Genomic DNA, 15,255 nt, shown 5'->3' with positions numbered 1-15,255 from the left:
GAGAATATGGTATTGGTGTAAGGATAAACATATAAATAAATGGAACAGAATAAACAGTCTAAAATTTAAATCCAAGATATAAGGTCAACTGAATTTTGACAAAGGTGCCAGAGTAAGGAAAAGACAATCTTTCAACAAATGGGATACTTCTATGAAAAAAAAATTAATTTGACTCTTACCACTACATCATACACAAAAATTAATTCTAAATGAACCTAAACTATAAAACTTCTAGAGTAGAGAAAATCTTTGCAAACTTGAGGTAAGCAAAGATTAAAGATAAGAAATCAAAAGCAAGAACCATAAAAAATTGACAAACCGGACTTCATAAAGATTAAAAACCTACTCTCTAAAAACCATTAACAAAATGAAAAGTTTAGCCACAGACTAAAAGAAAACATTCATGATTCTTTATCTGACAAAATACTTATATCCACAATAAGTAAAGCACATTCATAACTCAAAAATAAAAACCAAAAACTCAATTTTTAAATGGGCAAAAGAGATAAATAAATAAATAGGTAAGTGAGCAAAAGAATATTGAGTAAAAAGACTGATACACTGATCTTCTTACCAAGAACAATCATAGGTTCTGGGAATAAAACGCAAGAAACAACTGAAGACAAATCAAAATATGGGAAATCAAAATATGGAGTAAGCAATCCACACAAACAGAGCTTGCATTCTGTGCAGCTGTGCCTGGAAGGTGGTTTCGGTCACCACCGCAGAGGCACAGGGACAGCTACAACTCCAATAAAAAGCCTCGTTGGAGGAACTGGAAGAACCAGAAAGAAGAGCCCAGGGTAACCAACGAGGCAAGAGAGTGGCAGGAACTCTAGGAGGGAGCGAAGGGAACCCCCACATTTCTGTGTTTATGGTCTAAAACAACTATAGTTGACTCTTGAACCATGCACAGGGTAAAGCGAAAGCAGTTCGAAGCTAAGGCGGAAAGAACTGAGCTGAGATCTGAGATGCTGTCCGCAGCAGGCATGACAGTTTGCAGTTAGAGTCTATCCAAGTTAACGGTCTACCAACACAAAAATATCAACACCCTTGGGAGCAATATAAAACAATCCAGTCTCTAAAACATAACTTTCAGAGTACAGGCCAAGTGTCTATGAACAGGATATGATCTAAAATTACTAAAATATGAAGTCAGGAAAACGTGATCCCATTTCCTAAGACAGTAACTGAGATCAATCCCAAGAAGAACAGATGTTATTATCAGACATGAACTCTAACATAGCTATTAAAACTACACTCCGTGAGGTAAAGGAAAAGAGAACAATGAATAAAAATAAATAAATAAGAAATAGAATGTACAACACCAAGAATCAACCTTAATGTAAATAAACTATGGACTCTGGACTTCATCATTTATCAATGTAGGTTCAGGGGTGCCTGGTTGGCTTCAGTCTGTAGAGCATGTGACTTTTGTCCAGGTTGTGAGTTCAAGTGCCACACTGGGCATACAGCTTGCTTAAAAAAATGTAGGTTTATCAATTGTTACAAATGTAGCATTCTGGTAGGGGATGCTTATAATGGGGGAGGCTAGGCATCTGGGAGGGGAAGGGATGGGAGGGCATATATGGGAAATCTGCATCTTCAATTGTGCTATGAACCTAAAACTGCTCTTAAAAAAGTCTTTAAAAAAAAACAACAGGAAAATTCATCAAAGAAATAGAAAATACAAAAAACCAAGAACCTTTAGAAATAAAAACATATTAAATTCAAAAGTGAGCAAAAGACTTGGACACCTCAAAAAGATATACAAATGGCCAAGAAGCATGTTAAAATATGTCCAACATCATCAGCCATCAGGGAAATGCAAATTAAAATCACAATGAAAAATCTCTACCCCAGAGGTCAGTAAACATTTTCTTTAAAGAGCCAAACAGTAAAATAGTTTAGGCTTTGTAAGCCATATGGTCTCTCTTCCAACTATTTAGCTTGCTTTATTAGCATGAAAGCAGCCACAGACAATACAAAAAACTATTTACAAAAACAGGTGTGCCACATTTTGACCCATAAGCTGTATATATCGTTTGCTGATCCCTGAATCCCACACCCATGAAGATGACCTAAATGAAAACAATTGATACAAAATAAATCTCATACACTGCTAACAAAAGTACACAGCCACTTTGGTAAATAATTTGACACCTTCTTACAAATTTAACATATATGTACTCTATGAACCATCAATTTCCTCCCCTTGCCCAAGAAAAATGAAAATCCATGTCCATAACAGAGACTAAACAATAAAAAGGAATGGACTGCTGATACATGCAACAATGAATAAATCTTAAAAACATTATAGTGAGCAAAAGAAGCCAGAGACAGAATATGTTTGGCTCCATTTATATGAACACCTGTATGTCGGTAGCAACAGAAAGCAGGTCACTGGTTGCCTACAGTAAGGGGAAGGATGACTCAAAGAACCCATTTTTGGGTGATAAAAATGTTTAGTATCTTGATTGTAGTGGTTACATGAGTATGTACATGTAGATGGGTAAATACATTGGTCAAAACTTGTTAAACTCTATGCCTAAAATGGTTACATTTTGTTGTGAGTAAATTATACCTCAATAAAGTTGGTTTAAAAATTATTCTAGGATATTTTTTATATACCTGAATACACTGGGATACGACAGGTTCATCGTAACATCAGGCTCAATAACTTTATAAAGAGAGCAAGCTTCCCCAAATCATTCACTTTTTTGAGGAATTCAATAAATTTACTGTAATTTATAGGGAAGAATAAAGTCACATATTCTACGAATTGAGGCAGCCAGATGCCCAGAAGAATGAAGTTCTAAAACGATTTGGTCAATCTTGAAGATGAAGACAAAAAAAGTGATTCACCTGAGCAGTTATCAGGATACATCATAATGTCACGTTAACATGTGATATTAAAATGGAATGGATACAAACTTCTGGTACTGGCATAAGAAGAAACAAAGACCAATGGACCAGAAGGCAGAGTTCAGAGACAAACTTATGAACATATGGAAATTTAATGTACCATATTGGCAGGACCACAAATCAATAGGGAAAGAATGAATAGTTCACTAGGTGATTTTTAGGAATACTGACTCACTACACATGAAGAGAAAGGTGACTAGGTTATCTACTTAATGCTGTATAAAAAAAGGTAGATTTATTAATGGATTAAAGACTTCAGGGGCGCCTGGGCGGCTCGGTCAGTTGAGCGTCCAACTTCGGCTCAGGTCATGATCTCGTGTTTTGTGGGTTTGAGCCCCGCGTTGGGCTCTGTGCTGACAGTTCAGAGCCTGGAGCCTGCTTCAGATCCTGTGACTCCCTCTCTCTCTGCCCCTTCCCTGCTTGCGTTCTCTCTCTCTCTCTCAAAATCAATAAACCTTAAAAAAATGTATTAAAAAAACAAAGACTTCACATGAAAAGTAAACGTATTAAAAAAAGATATAACTATTAAAAATACAACAATGTTTTCCTGGCTTAAAAGTGGGAAAGGCCTTCATATGGCAAAAGCGGTGATTTTGATTACATGAAAATTACAATGTCTTTCTAAAGAGGATACAGGAAAGGTAACAAAGTGGGAGATTATTTGCAATGCCTAAAAACAACAAAAGGACAAGTATTTAGGATACACAAAGAACTCTAGTAAAACAAAAAAAGAAAACTTCAAAAGAAAGGGGAGAAAGACATAAACAAGTAGTTTATAGAAGAAACACCAAAATTCAAAAAGCTTACAGAAAGATCCTAAAAGTCACTAGTTAGCAGAGTAATGAAAAAAAAAAGAAAATTGAAACCCTATTAGACTGATAAAAATTAGGGAACTAAGGATTCTGGCTAGGATATAAGGATACACAGGGCTCATCAGGCAATGATGGTTGAGTGTAGAGTAAGGCAGCCATTCAAGAGAGCAATCTGGCACCACTCAGAAAATTAAGTATGCATATCCTCTTTGACTCAGCAATTCAAAAGCTAAGAGAATTTCAGAAAAAGAAATCCTTGCAGATTCAAAGGCGCATGAATGAAGATGTTCACTGCTGCACTGTCTGTGACAGCAGGGAGTTGAAGGCAATCAGTGCATCTATCACTGAGGGAATGCAGAGGTAAAACAGAAGGGATGCGCATTTCTTAATCCTACATAGTATTTAGAAGGCCTGATCAAATACTCATATAAGGACATGATAGATTTAAAGTATTTTTGTACTTTTAAAAAAGTACTGAGAACTTGGGGCACCTGGGTGGCTCAGACAGTTAAGTATCCAACTCTTGATTTTGGCTTAGGTCATAATCTCACAGTTCAGCAGATGGAGTCCTGCATCAGGCTCGGTGCTGACAGCATGGAGCCTACTAGGGATTCTCATTCTCTCTCTCTCTCTCTTCCCTCACCCCACCCAAATAAATAAACTTAAAAAAAATAAAGTTAAAAAGTACTTAGTTCTTAAAAAGCACAGGTAAAAAATACATTCCAAAAGGCGGTGATGTACCCAATAGGGAAAGTGTTACAGAAGCTTCATTCAGGCATGACTTCTAGTGCTGTTGTCTTTGTCAATGTTAATGAATCAACAATATCTATTAATAAGATGTCTTTACAGAGACACACATAAAACAAGGTTTCTTATTGACCAACTGACAAAAATGTTGTGACCAGAGACTCACAGGCACCCAATCCTATATTTCCCCTAAGAGTAATGCTGCAGTATTCACTTAATCAATATTCATGGGTTCTTCATATAAGCTAATTACCATGAATAAGAAGAATCAACTATACATACAAAAGGACATACACTAAGCAGATTTAGAATGGTTAGCTAGCGGAGGATGGAGAAGGAGACAGAGACATAAGAGAGAAAAAAAATGCATGAAATTAGAAGACCTTCATGCACACCAACAATTTTAAAGTACCATGAACAGAACAGTGTGATAATACAACTCTGAAGTCTAAATAACTAAATAAAAAAGTGAAAATACAATAACATTGCAGTAAAAGAGGCAATTCAGTCCAACCACAAAGATGGGTTTGCAGAGTTTTAAACATAAACAATAAGCATAAAACACAAACATAAACTAACAAGATCAGGGTGGAAAAAAGGAGTCACAGATGTTTACAATAAAAGATTAAGATACCTGAGGTATACTGTGTTTTCCATATTTCCAAAACTTATTCTGTGATAAAAGAGACTTAAATTTTTCCTCCAGAGAATCAAGCTCATTATCAGGTAAGAGGCAAAGCAATTTTTTTAATGCCAATAAGGAACAAGTTACAACCCGATGGAATTTAGCTTCTCTTTCTTCCTCTGGAACCGTTCTTCATGTGAAAAGAAAATAAACATATATAAGAATTGAGCATAAGCCAAACTACATACTTGGCACTTCTATTTTAAATGTTTTATCATTAAATATGTACCAAAGTTGCTTTATTTTTATTTCTGCATTCTATTTGTCCTGTGCCAACCCTCCTCCCTTAAATTGAATCACATATTTTTCAACTAATACAAGGGGAAAGTAGATGAAAAGCTGTGGCTTGAAAAAAGTGGGCAATATACTGTTCTCAGTAGCAAGTAATAGGATGAGTCTAGGGAATGGATATCAGTGCATCTAGGATTACTTGCCATTAGGGACTCCTAATAGTTTGACTAGTACGCAAAAGTAAATGGGTGATTTTACCACTCTCAACAGAACTATTCAGAGTTCTTCCACTAGTTCAACCGGACCTTAAAATGATTCCTGCTAGGACAATCAAAAGGTAAATGTGGGAAAAATATAAAAACATCTCTTTTTAAAGAACCAAATGTGTAATGCCCAGATAATTCAAGTTAAATAGCAAGATAACTGCCAGTAAAAACACTTAAAATAGCACCTGGCATATAGCATTATAGTAAGTATTTTCATCTCTACTTTAAGAATCCCTTTTTTAAAAATGTCACATTGAAATTACCATCTTGTTATGGATGAGCGAAGCCCATCCTTAACGTGAGTTACATAGATATAACACAACTTACTGTGGATCACTGAGTGTATCAGGTGTTTCTTTTATAAGATGATCCTGTAGCACCTACACAGGAGGAAAAATCCCATGAGCCTTGAGATTTTATTGAACTGTCAATGGTGAACAGTTAGAGCATAAACCTCGTCTTACTTAAAAGCTCTTACCCCTTCCCTGCAAAATTAGCAAAATTAAGCAGCAAAACTAAAAGGTTTGAATTTTACCTATTTTTCTTTCCCTATGAATCCCTAAGGTTGACTGGGGTAAGAAAGAGAGGGTACTTCTGAACATTTCCAGTACCCATCAAGAATCTTCCCCTAAATACTCCTGGTCTCTTGTCTCTCCATTCCTCCTATACACAGCAGTGAGGTAGAATTCCCGATTAGGAAGTTTGAAAGAGAAATTCAGGCTGTTTTCCTCTCCTCTCTTTTTGAGCATCTCCCTGCGCATAAGGGAGAACACACATTGTGCTCTGTTCCTTATGGAGGAAAGTCTAAGGTTCCACTCAAAGTGGGTAAGTCTGCCTACTTCCAGCATGCAGTACTAGAGAACTCACTATTCTAGTATCGCTTTTATCAGCAACTATAATAGCTAACATTTACTGAACTTTTCCATATGCCAGGTATTGCTTTGAGCACATTTCATCCATTAACTAAATTAATCCTCACAACTGCTCAATGAAGTACAAGTTAATTTCTACTTTAATAAAGAAATAGAGGCACAGAAACTTACCCAAGGTCATGCATAACTAATGACAGAATGTGACAGAAACCCAGAGCCCATGTTCTTATAGACAGTATGACATAATGCCTATAAATCTGACATTTTGGTCTCAATGGCCTAACCCCTCTCTAAAAAACTGATTTTGAACTTAGGAAAGTTCAAGCCCAATATCTGTAAGAAACTGTGACATAACCAACTAACGGAAAAATAACGCAGGAACTAATCCACATATTCAATGATCAGTTATCCATCCATAACAAAGCCAAGAAACAAAAAACCAACCAAACAAAAAACTATGAATAGCCGAATTGGTTGTCTCAAAAATCCATTTTCTTCAACTCTTAGTGTCCAAACTCATGACACTTCACTCTCACAACACTTATCACTTGATATTTCAAATATACCAATGATTCTTGGGTTGAGAACTCCCTTTGAGAATATGATTAAAGCTATAAACCCTCTCCCTAGAAAAACAAACTTGGTAAACTTGAAAAATGAAAAATGGAAGAACCAAGAACTTAAATGGGGAACTAGAATGCACATGTGTGTGTGTGCAGGGGAAGAGTTAGGTGAAAAGATCAGATAGGTAAGCCGGGACCAGACCATGCAGAGCCCTATAGGCCAGGGTAAGAAATCTGGACATGTAAGCATAATGGGAAGCCACAGAGAGGCTGACTAACTGAAATGAGGGATGGTGTTTAAAAAAGACACAGGGTGCTATGGAAACACAGAAGTACTAAATAAAGGAATGAATGCCAGCATGAATTTTTTAAAATCCTCAATTTCCCCATCATTCATAGTACGTCTACTTTTATTTCTTGAGAGAATACTAATGAACTCAGTTGTCTGGTTTTTCCGACCCATATATTAGGAATAGCAGATAAAGGGAGAAGAAATGAAGGACAGTATAAGACACAAACCGAAAGCCACAAAAGTTATGGCTGATATCAGTCTTGCAAAAGTGTTGCAAGAACCCTGGCCAAGTGTTGGAGAAACTTTCATATCTGTTAATGACAATATAAATGTATATGGCCTTTTGAAGGACAATTTATCAATATAAAAATATTTTTTAAATGTTCTCATCCTTTGACCCAACATATATGGTTACTAGAAATTCTACTATCACTCCGACAGGGTATGAAAATATCTATTCAAAAATGTTCTCTGACGCAGTATTTGTTGTAATAAAAAACAGGGAAAACCCAAATGTATAATATAAAAGGAGTTAAATAAACTGTTGTACATCCATACAAAGGAATTTCAGAAAACCAACAGAAAGAATGAAGTATATCTGTATACCTGTATTGATATGGAAATATGGGGAAAAATAAATTTAGATTTATTTTTTAGGGTATAGATTTATTTTTATTTACATTTATTTTTAGGATTTAAATTTAGATTTTTTTTTAGACGTACTCTTTTTTCAGATTATGTATCATAAAGTATATACCTAAATTTTTAGGTAGTATGACTAGGATTTATAAATTAAAGATGAAAAATTTAAATAACTTAGAAAGATCCAATCCAAAATGCTAATTATGTTAAAAATCAAAAATGGTCAATTTTGTTAAACACCATTTTTGAAAGGCAAACTTCCATTAAAAATATTTCACTTACTCGTTCCTTTATAATGCCAGGCGAAAGAGCTGTTGTTACAATATGCCTATATCCCTTAAATACTTGAGAAAAAAACACAGAATCACTCCAAGAACTTACACTTGTAATTTCATCCTTACAAAATGCTATGGCTTCAGGTTGCTTGCTTGGAGGGAAAGCTGCTTCAAAGGCATCTTTTGCTGCAGATGCAGCTGGCGTGTAAGTATCACACTGAGCCATTAACCAATAGCCCATTAAACTTTTTAAATAAGGAGCCAAGTGTTTCTTTACTTTAAGGATAAGCTTTTCAAAAGCCTGCTGCGTGGCTTCTCGAACCCGGCGATCGTGATCCTATTGAAAATATAATATGGTTTAAAATAGCTCTAACCCATAAAAACATATACAGACATTTCCAGATATGCTATGATGACCCATTAGTAAGAATTCACCTATGTGCAGAGTTAAACTAAAATTAATTATTATGTGAAAAAAATTGATTAATCTTTCCTTTTCCCCTTCTCGCAATGATAAAAACTATTCAAGATAGACTATTCAAGGTTAGGCCTTCAATATTAAGCAATTCACTCTCATTCTCTTCCAGCAAATATACAAAGAAGTTAAACTGTCAGAATTTACTATAACTAGAAAGTATCTAGGTAATCCTCTAGTAATCACATAAGTTTTGAAAACCCAGACTTCAAATACACTTTACACAACTTAACATGATCCAAATTGCATAATATTGACATAACATTTATACTCCTCACCAAAAATGAATCATGTACATGTAATAGTTCTCATGACTTCAATCAAAAACTGTACAACGAAATAAACTAGTGTAAGTTTTTAATACTTACAAGTGAAATTTTGCAGAAAATTCTTGGCCAGTATGGAAGAACTCCTTTTACGACTTCTGTGTCTCTCTCTGTACACATGGTTCCAAATTCCTGCATGGCCTGAAAGTAAATTAGCAACATTACTAAGAATCAACTGCCATAATATTGGCTATTCATTAGATCTTTTCTGTGCTAGAAACTTAGTATGTAACGGGAGAATGCACTGCTTCTGTTTGTGCCATATGGGACTAATTTGAAGGGTTCCTTCACAGCATACTATGATAGAAGCTTCTCAATTTTTTTAAAAAATTAGGTATACACAAACAAAAAACTCAATTTAATATTATAAGGTCAAATTTCCCATTCTCTAATGGGAAAAACTGCACAGCCAGAATTCCAAAATGGTTCAAATAAGTGCAGAACAACAAACAAATTTGTAATCCAGAAGATAAATGGTAAACTAAGCTTAAGTCTATGTGTCAGAAAAAAGGACAATTGTAAAAGAACTTATTAGTGATAAATGATTGCTCATTTTGCTTTACATAAAATATACCAATTGACATGTTGTTCTAACAAAAGAATTTTCTTGATCATTTTTATAAAAAACAACATAAAACTTACTTTTAACTTTGTTGTGACATCTTTCTTAGAAAGTTTCCGCAGCACCATTCGGAAATCAGAATCTACAAGACTGTCAATTTCTTCAGCTCCCTGAATAGCAGGAACATAGCCGAGGTCATTCTGTGACGTTCCAAAACCAATAAATCCAGGCACTGTTCCCTGTTCTTTGGCAAGGAGTTCTGCAGCTCGGCCACTGTTTGAAGGCTGATAAGAAAGTGGGGGGCGGGGGGAGATTCAGAGTCTAGGAGAGTTCAAAATTTAATTTTGAGTTCTTATCCTTCACAATTCCCAGAGAGGAACAAGCTTTTATTTGAGAAGTTTTGTTTGCTAGTTTTTTTTTTTTAATAAAGCCTCTCTTTTTAAATGTTTTTTAAAATTTATTTATTTTGAGAGAGAGAGCATGAGTGTACACGTGTACACACACACACACACGCACACACACACACACACACACACGACTAGGGGAGGGGCACAGAAAAAGAGAGAATCCCAGGCAGGCTCTATGCTGACAGTGCAGAGCCCAATATGGGGCTTGATCTCGTGAATCAAGAGATCATGACCTGAGCTGAAATTAAGAGGCGAAAGCTTAACTGACTGAGTGACCCAGGAGCCCCAAGAACTTTTTATTTCCTAGCCTAAGATTTCATCCACTGCAATGTTCCCATCACTAAGAATCTATTAATAATTATCCTAGGAACCATTTTCTGGTTTGCTAAACATCAGAAAAATGTTTATCAAACTGGATACAATCCATTAGTGGCTCATGATATTAACTTAATGGGTCAAGACAGCATTTCAAAAAAATAGAATAAAATGTTAAAACTCAGAATGCATCACATACAGTAAGAATAAATACTACTTTATAAAATTAATTTCCAAATTTGTATAAAGAGTATATACACACAAATGTGTACTATGTAATGATATAAAATTGATTCATAAATGAATTATATCTTTTCATCCATTCAACAAACATTTATTAAACAATCACCATGGGACCAATCTAATGATAGCTATTTCTAAGACTAGGAGTTCCTTGAGGGCAGACACACTCATTTCTACATACCCAAAGTTACTCTAACTTCTTTGAGCTATAATGGTCACAAATTATATTACTATGGACATAAAATCAATACAATGGTCAGGATATATGATACATTCCTTTGAACCATAGCCTGTGGTTTGTTAAATCGATACACAATATAGTAGCTTCCTAGTACAAAAAGTTAATAGATTGCGATAAAGAAAACATTTAAACTGCTAAAGAAACTAACATATCCATTGTTAGCTAATAGAAAAATGCCTCAGTTCAATGTCTAGCATGACGTTACAACCCACGTATTCATCTGTTCCTGACCTCTCTAAAAGAATGGCTGAAAGGTGATTCAATTTGCTCATACCTAGCAAAAGTGTGTTTGGGAAACTCATTTGTCAAGGAATAATCTCGGCTACTTTCTAAACTGAATGACCAGAAATGAAAATGATAACATGAATTACATTTTTTTTCAAAATAGTAGCATTTAAGACTAATTTCAAAAAAAGTTCTCTATTTTGGAACTTTATTAAAATGAACTAACATTATTCAGTTTGCCTTTCTCAATATTGGTACATCAATAAAGAGCTACAAAGGAAGTTAGTGAATTATAATACAATGTTGAAAACTAAGTATGAAGACACTGGGACATCAGAATTTTATCTATAATACCATTTGTAAAGTTTTATTCTAAAACAGAATAATGAACTAGTATAAAAAACTAGTTAATGCTAAAAGCTGAAGGAGTCAAGGCTAAATTCTGAACTGACCTGAAATACCAGAGCTGCTAGAGGTAACTGGGTGAAGAAAGGTATGAGATTTCCAATTTCCGATGGTAAAGTAACAAATTATTTTTAAAATAGGCTAATTGTGTCTTTTTATTCAATGTTTACTTTGAGCTTCAAATAGTTACTGTTTCTTATTACTTCCTCTACTGTATATTAAATGCTTATACCCACAGTTCAAAAATTAAGAACCTTGATTTTATTCCTTATACTACATGCGCTTCTTTTTTTTTTTTATTTACTGAGAGAGAGAGAGAGAGAGAGAGAGAGAGAGAGAGAGAGAAAGCGCACATGAGCAGGGGAGGGGCAGAGAGGAAGAGAGAAAATTCCAAGTAGGCTCCACGCTGTCAGCAGAGAGCCAGACGCAGGGCTGGATCTCACAACCGTCTGTGAGATCGTGACCTGAGCCAGAACCAAGAGCTGGGCTGGACGCTTAACTGACTAAGCCACCCAGGCACGCCCCTACTTCACTCCCTTGTGCCTGTCTTCTAGAGGTATCTGAGGTGGCAATCCTGACTCTACAGTTTCAAGGCCAAACTCTGGAAGATTTACAAGATCTTTCAGCATCTGGCCTCCACGGCGTATCTCCCAACACTCTTTTCTTCCCTTGTCACAGGTCCTCCCCTCCTCTCCCAATTTTGCTGCCACCACTGATGTTCCAGTCCCAAAGTGAATTCACAGTTCTCTGAATAGGTTATGCCCTTCACAATCTGATATTTGTGCAATCTCTTCTCTTTGCCTGAAAGCCTTTTCTTTCTTTCCATTGCCTGACAAACTCTTATTCATCTTTCAAAACACACTCTTGTTTTCAACCTTTGTCTCCCGCAGGTCAAGTACCATTCTTTTTCTGTTCCACTGTTTTCTTTCTACTCACACCTGTATCATAGTTCTTTAATACATTATAATCATTTGCTTACTTATAGGTCTCTCATCAGACTTACAGTTCAAGAATAAGAAACATCTGTCTATCATCTTTGAACACATGGCATTCAGTACTCAAAGTCTTCTGTTGAATGAAAGACTGCCACTCTGAGGTTCAAACCTCAACTATGCAACTTCCTGGCTAATGAACGTAGGTAAATTAATTTCTCTAAGCCTCCGAACCATTATCTTTAAAATGAAGAAAAAAAAAATAGCAACTAAGCTGTTACTTGGGTTACTGTCAAAATTAAATATAGTTTTTAAACCATTAAAATTGATTGCAGCAAGAAATCAACAAAGGATGCTAAAACAATTAAGTGAAAGTTTGTGAGAGAACAGGTTATTCTCAGTCTCAAAATACCACTCCCAGTGTTATTTGCTAATAGCCAGTAGAAAAAGATACTCTTATAATGGACATCACATTAACCAAGTGATTAAATAACATCACTAATAAGACACGCAAGCATCATGTGCACCCAATCCACTGATGATGCTACATCACCTATGGAGCATTCCTATCAAAAATTGTTTAACCTGAATCTAATCAAAGGAACAATTAGACAATTCTAAATTAAGTAAAACAAGGGGCCTAGAGTTTTCCAGACTGTCCGTGTTATAGAAGAACTACCCTCAGAAAAGAAGAAGCAGCAGCAGAAAAAAAAACAACAAAAACACGGGAAAACTACCTAGAACTAAACAATAACTGAATGGAATCACTCCATCCTTGATTGGACCTTCGGTGTTTTGTGTTTTTTTTTGTTTTTTTTTTTGTTTTTTTTTATGTTTTATGACTCTTCGGTGTTTTTTAAAATGCTATATCTGATAACAAGTTATAGAGAACATTATTGAGATGACTACAGAAATCTAAATAGTGTTCTACGTTATTAGATAATAGTATTTTACCGAAGTTAAATTTTCCGCATGTTGTAATTGCTCAAGGTTATGTAGAAGAATGGCATTTGTTTAGAATATACCTGCTGAAGTACTTAGGAGCTAAGTGTCATGATGTATGCAACTAGTTCTCATATGGTTCGGCAAAACACACATATTTAGAGAGAGAAAACAAGTGTCACCAAATATTAACAACTGGTGATTCTAGGTAAAGAACATACGGCTTGTCACTCTAATATTTTTGCAACTTTCCCTCATATTTGGAATACTTAAAAAATAAAACAAGAAAATTATTTAAATAAAAAAATTAAAATCCAATGAGAATGCAAGTGTTTAACGCAGTACCCGCACAAGGCAAGTCACTATTATTGTTGGTACTGTCTGCCAAAAAGACTAAATGACAGATCTAAGACAATGTTGTACTGATATCACTAGAATTTGATCAGAAACAGGGAAAAAGCACTCCCATAAAATTGGACTGTGCCATAACAAACCTAGTACCATAAAAATACATTATGACATCCCTAATCATGTAGGTTTAATCCACTTGTGGGTATTCTTCAAACAGTATTTAGCTAGCGTCTACTCTATGCCAATCCTCGTCCTAGGCTCCTAGAATAACAACAGCCTTCATGAAAACACCTGACTTCATAATACTTACATCCCAGGGAAGCAAGACACTAAATAAAGGGAGACAGTAAATTACACGGTATGTGAGAAGTCCTAAGTGCAAAGGAGTAAGATAAATCAGGAAAGGAGCACAGGGAGTGGGAGGAGGGCTACAATTTAAAACCAGGCGATCATGAGAGAGCTCAACGGGGTGTCTCCGGCAATATTTGCAGCCACCTAACAAAAGAGCGTTGGGGAGCCTGCCAGGCAAGGTCAAGGCTCGGTGACGAGGTCAGTGTGGCTGGATGGAGGGAGCGAGGAGGAGGACGTTGAAGATGGTGCCAGAGACAGGAAGGGGCCAAAGGCAGGCCACATACCATCGTAGGGGATTTGGCCTTTACCCCGAGGAATGTGGGGAGCCCCAGGTTTTTGAGCAAATGGGCGACATGAATCGAGATGCCCCGCACACCAGGCTCACTTTAAATGCTTCCTACCCAACTCCCTTGTTCCTAACGCCACTCCCCCCACCCGAACCCCTGCTACCCCGGCCAGGTAACCTTCCAGTTGAGACAGACACTGAACCATTTCTTAATGGAAACTGTTGGGGTCTGTGCTCAGGCGGAGACAGCTCTAGCATGGACCATCTTTTCTCTCGCAAATCCCCAATCTCCTCGGAGGCAACCCATCCCGCTCGTGGGGACGCACACACAACCGGGAGGTCACACTCGACACGCAAACACACGCCTCCCCACAACCGCGCTCCACAAGCCCTCCGGCCGCGCGCGTGGTGCAGCCAGCCGCTTCGAGAGAAGAACTCCTCCCGGTCGGCCGGGCCACTTCGCACTCACCCTCAGGTTCCCCTTGGTCCGCTGCTTGTTCTTCCCGCCCATGGTCGCGGTCTCAGCCACACTCCCAGACTGCAGCTCCCAGGTTGACACCGCCGGGCCACAACTTCCGGCCCCCAGCGCCGGAAAAGGACCCACTGGAGCGACTTCCCCGGCCCTCCCCTTCCGCCACCCACCCCGCCCTCCCGCCTCCTCACTTCCGCTCCCGCCTTCCGCCGCGTCCTTGACCATCCGCCTTGGGAAACGTCACAACTAGAGCCACGCCTGGCCGAGTGACGTCATCCATGCCCAATAAGAGGCCAAGCCGAGCACCGGTGCTCCAAATCCTGCCTTTCGCGCTGTCCGGGGGTTAGGTTTGTCCCCTATTTAGTGGGTAGGAAACTGGTGTCAGTCACGAACGGGGCATTTTTCTCCTATG

The 15,255-nt window shown here is 37.2% G+C and overlaps 1 protein-coding gene across 1 annotated transcript in view; it reads right to left on the bottom strand.

Moving 5' to 3' along the window:
* Nucleotides 1-14,994, bottom strand: part of LTN1 (listerin E3 ubiquitin protein ligase 1) — a 63,867-nt gene extending 48,873 nt beyond the window's left edge. The window contains exons 1-6 of the mRNA XM_019467801.2: nt 14,841-14,994; nt 9,754-9,957; nt 9,154-9,252; nt 8,417-8,647; nt 5,994-6,046; nt 5,119-5,299 (exon numbers count right to left, since the gene is read on the bottom strand). Of these exons, the coding sequence (XP_019323346.2) occupies nt 5,119-5,299; nt 5,994-6,046; nt 8,417-8,647; nt 9,154-9,252; nt 9,754-9,957; nt 14,841-14,882 (810 nt within the window). The 5' untranslated portion in view covers nt 14,883-14,994. The remainder of the gene's footprint in view (nt 1-5,118; nt 5,300-5,993; nt 6,047-8,416; nt 8,648-9,153; nt 9,253-9,753; nt 9,958-14,840) is intronic.
* Between the last annotated feature and the right edge of the window lie 261 nt (nt 14,995-15,255).

This window comes from Panthera pardus, unplaced genomic scaffold (assembly GCF_024362965.1).
Source record: "Panthera pardus isolate Hobbes unplaced genomic scaffold, ASM2436296v1 HiC_scaffold_16, whole genome shotgun sequence".
Lineage (NCBI taxonomy): Eukaryota > Metazoa > Chordata > Mammalia > Carnivora > Felidae > Panthera > Panthera pardus.
The sequence above is the reverse complement of the archived record's forward strand: the minus strand, read 5'-3'. Positions and strand labels throughout refer to the sequence as shown.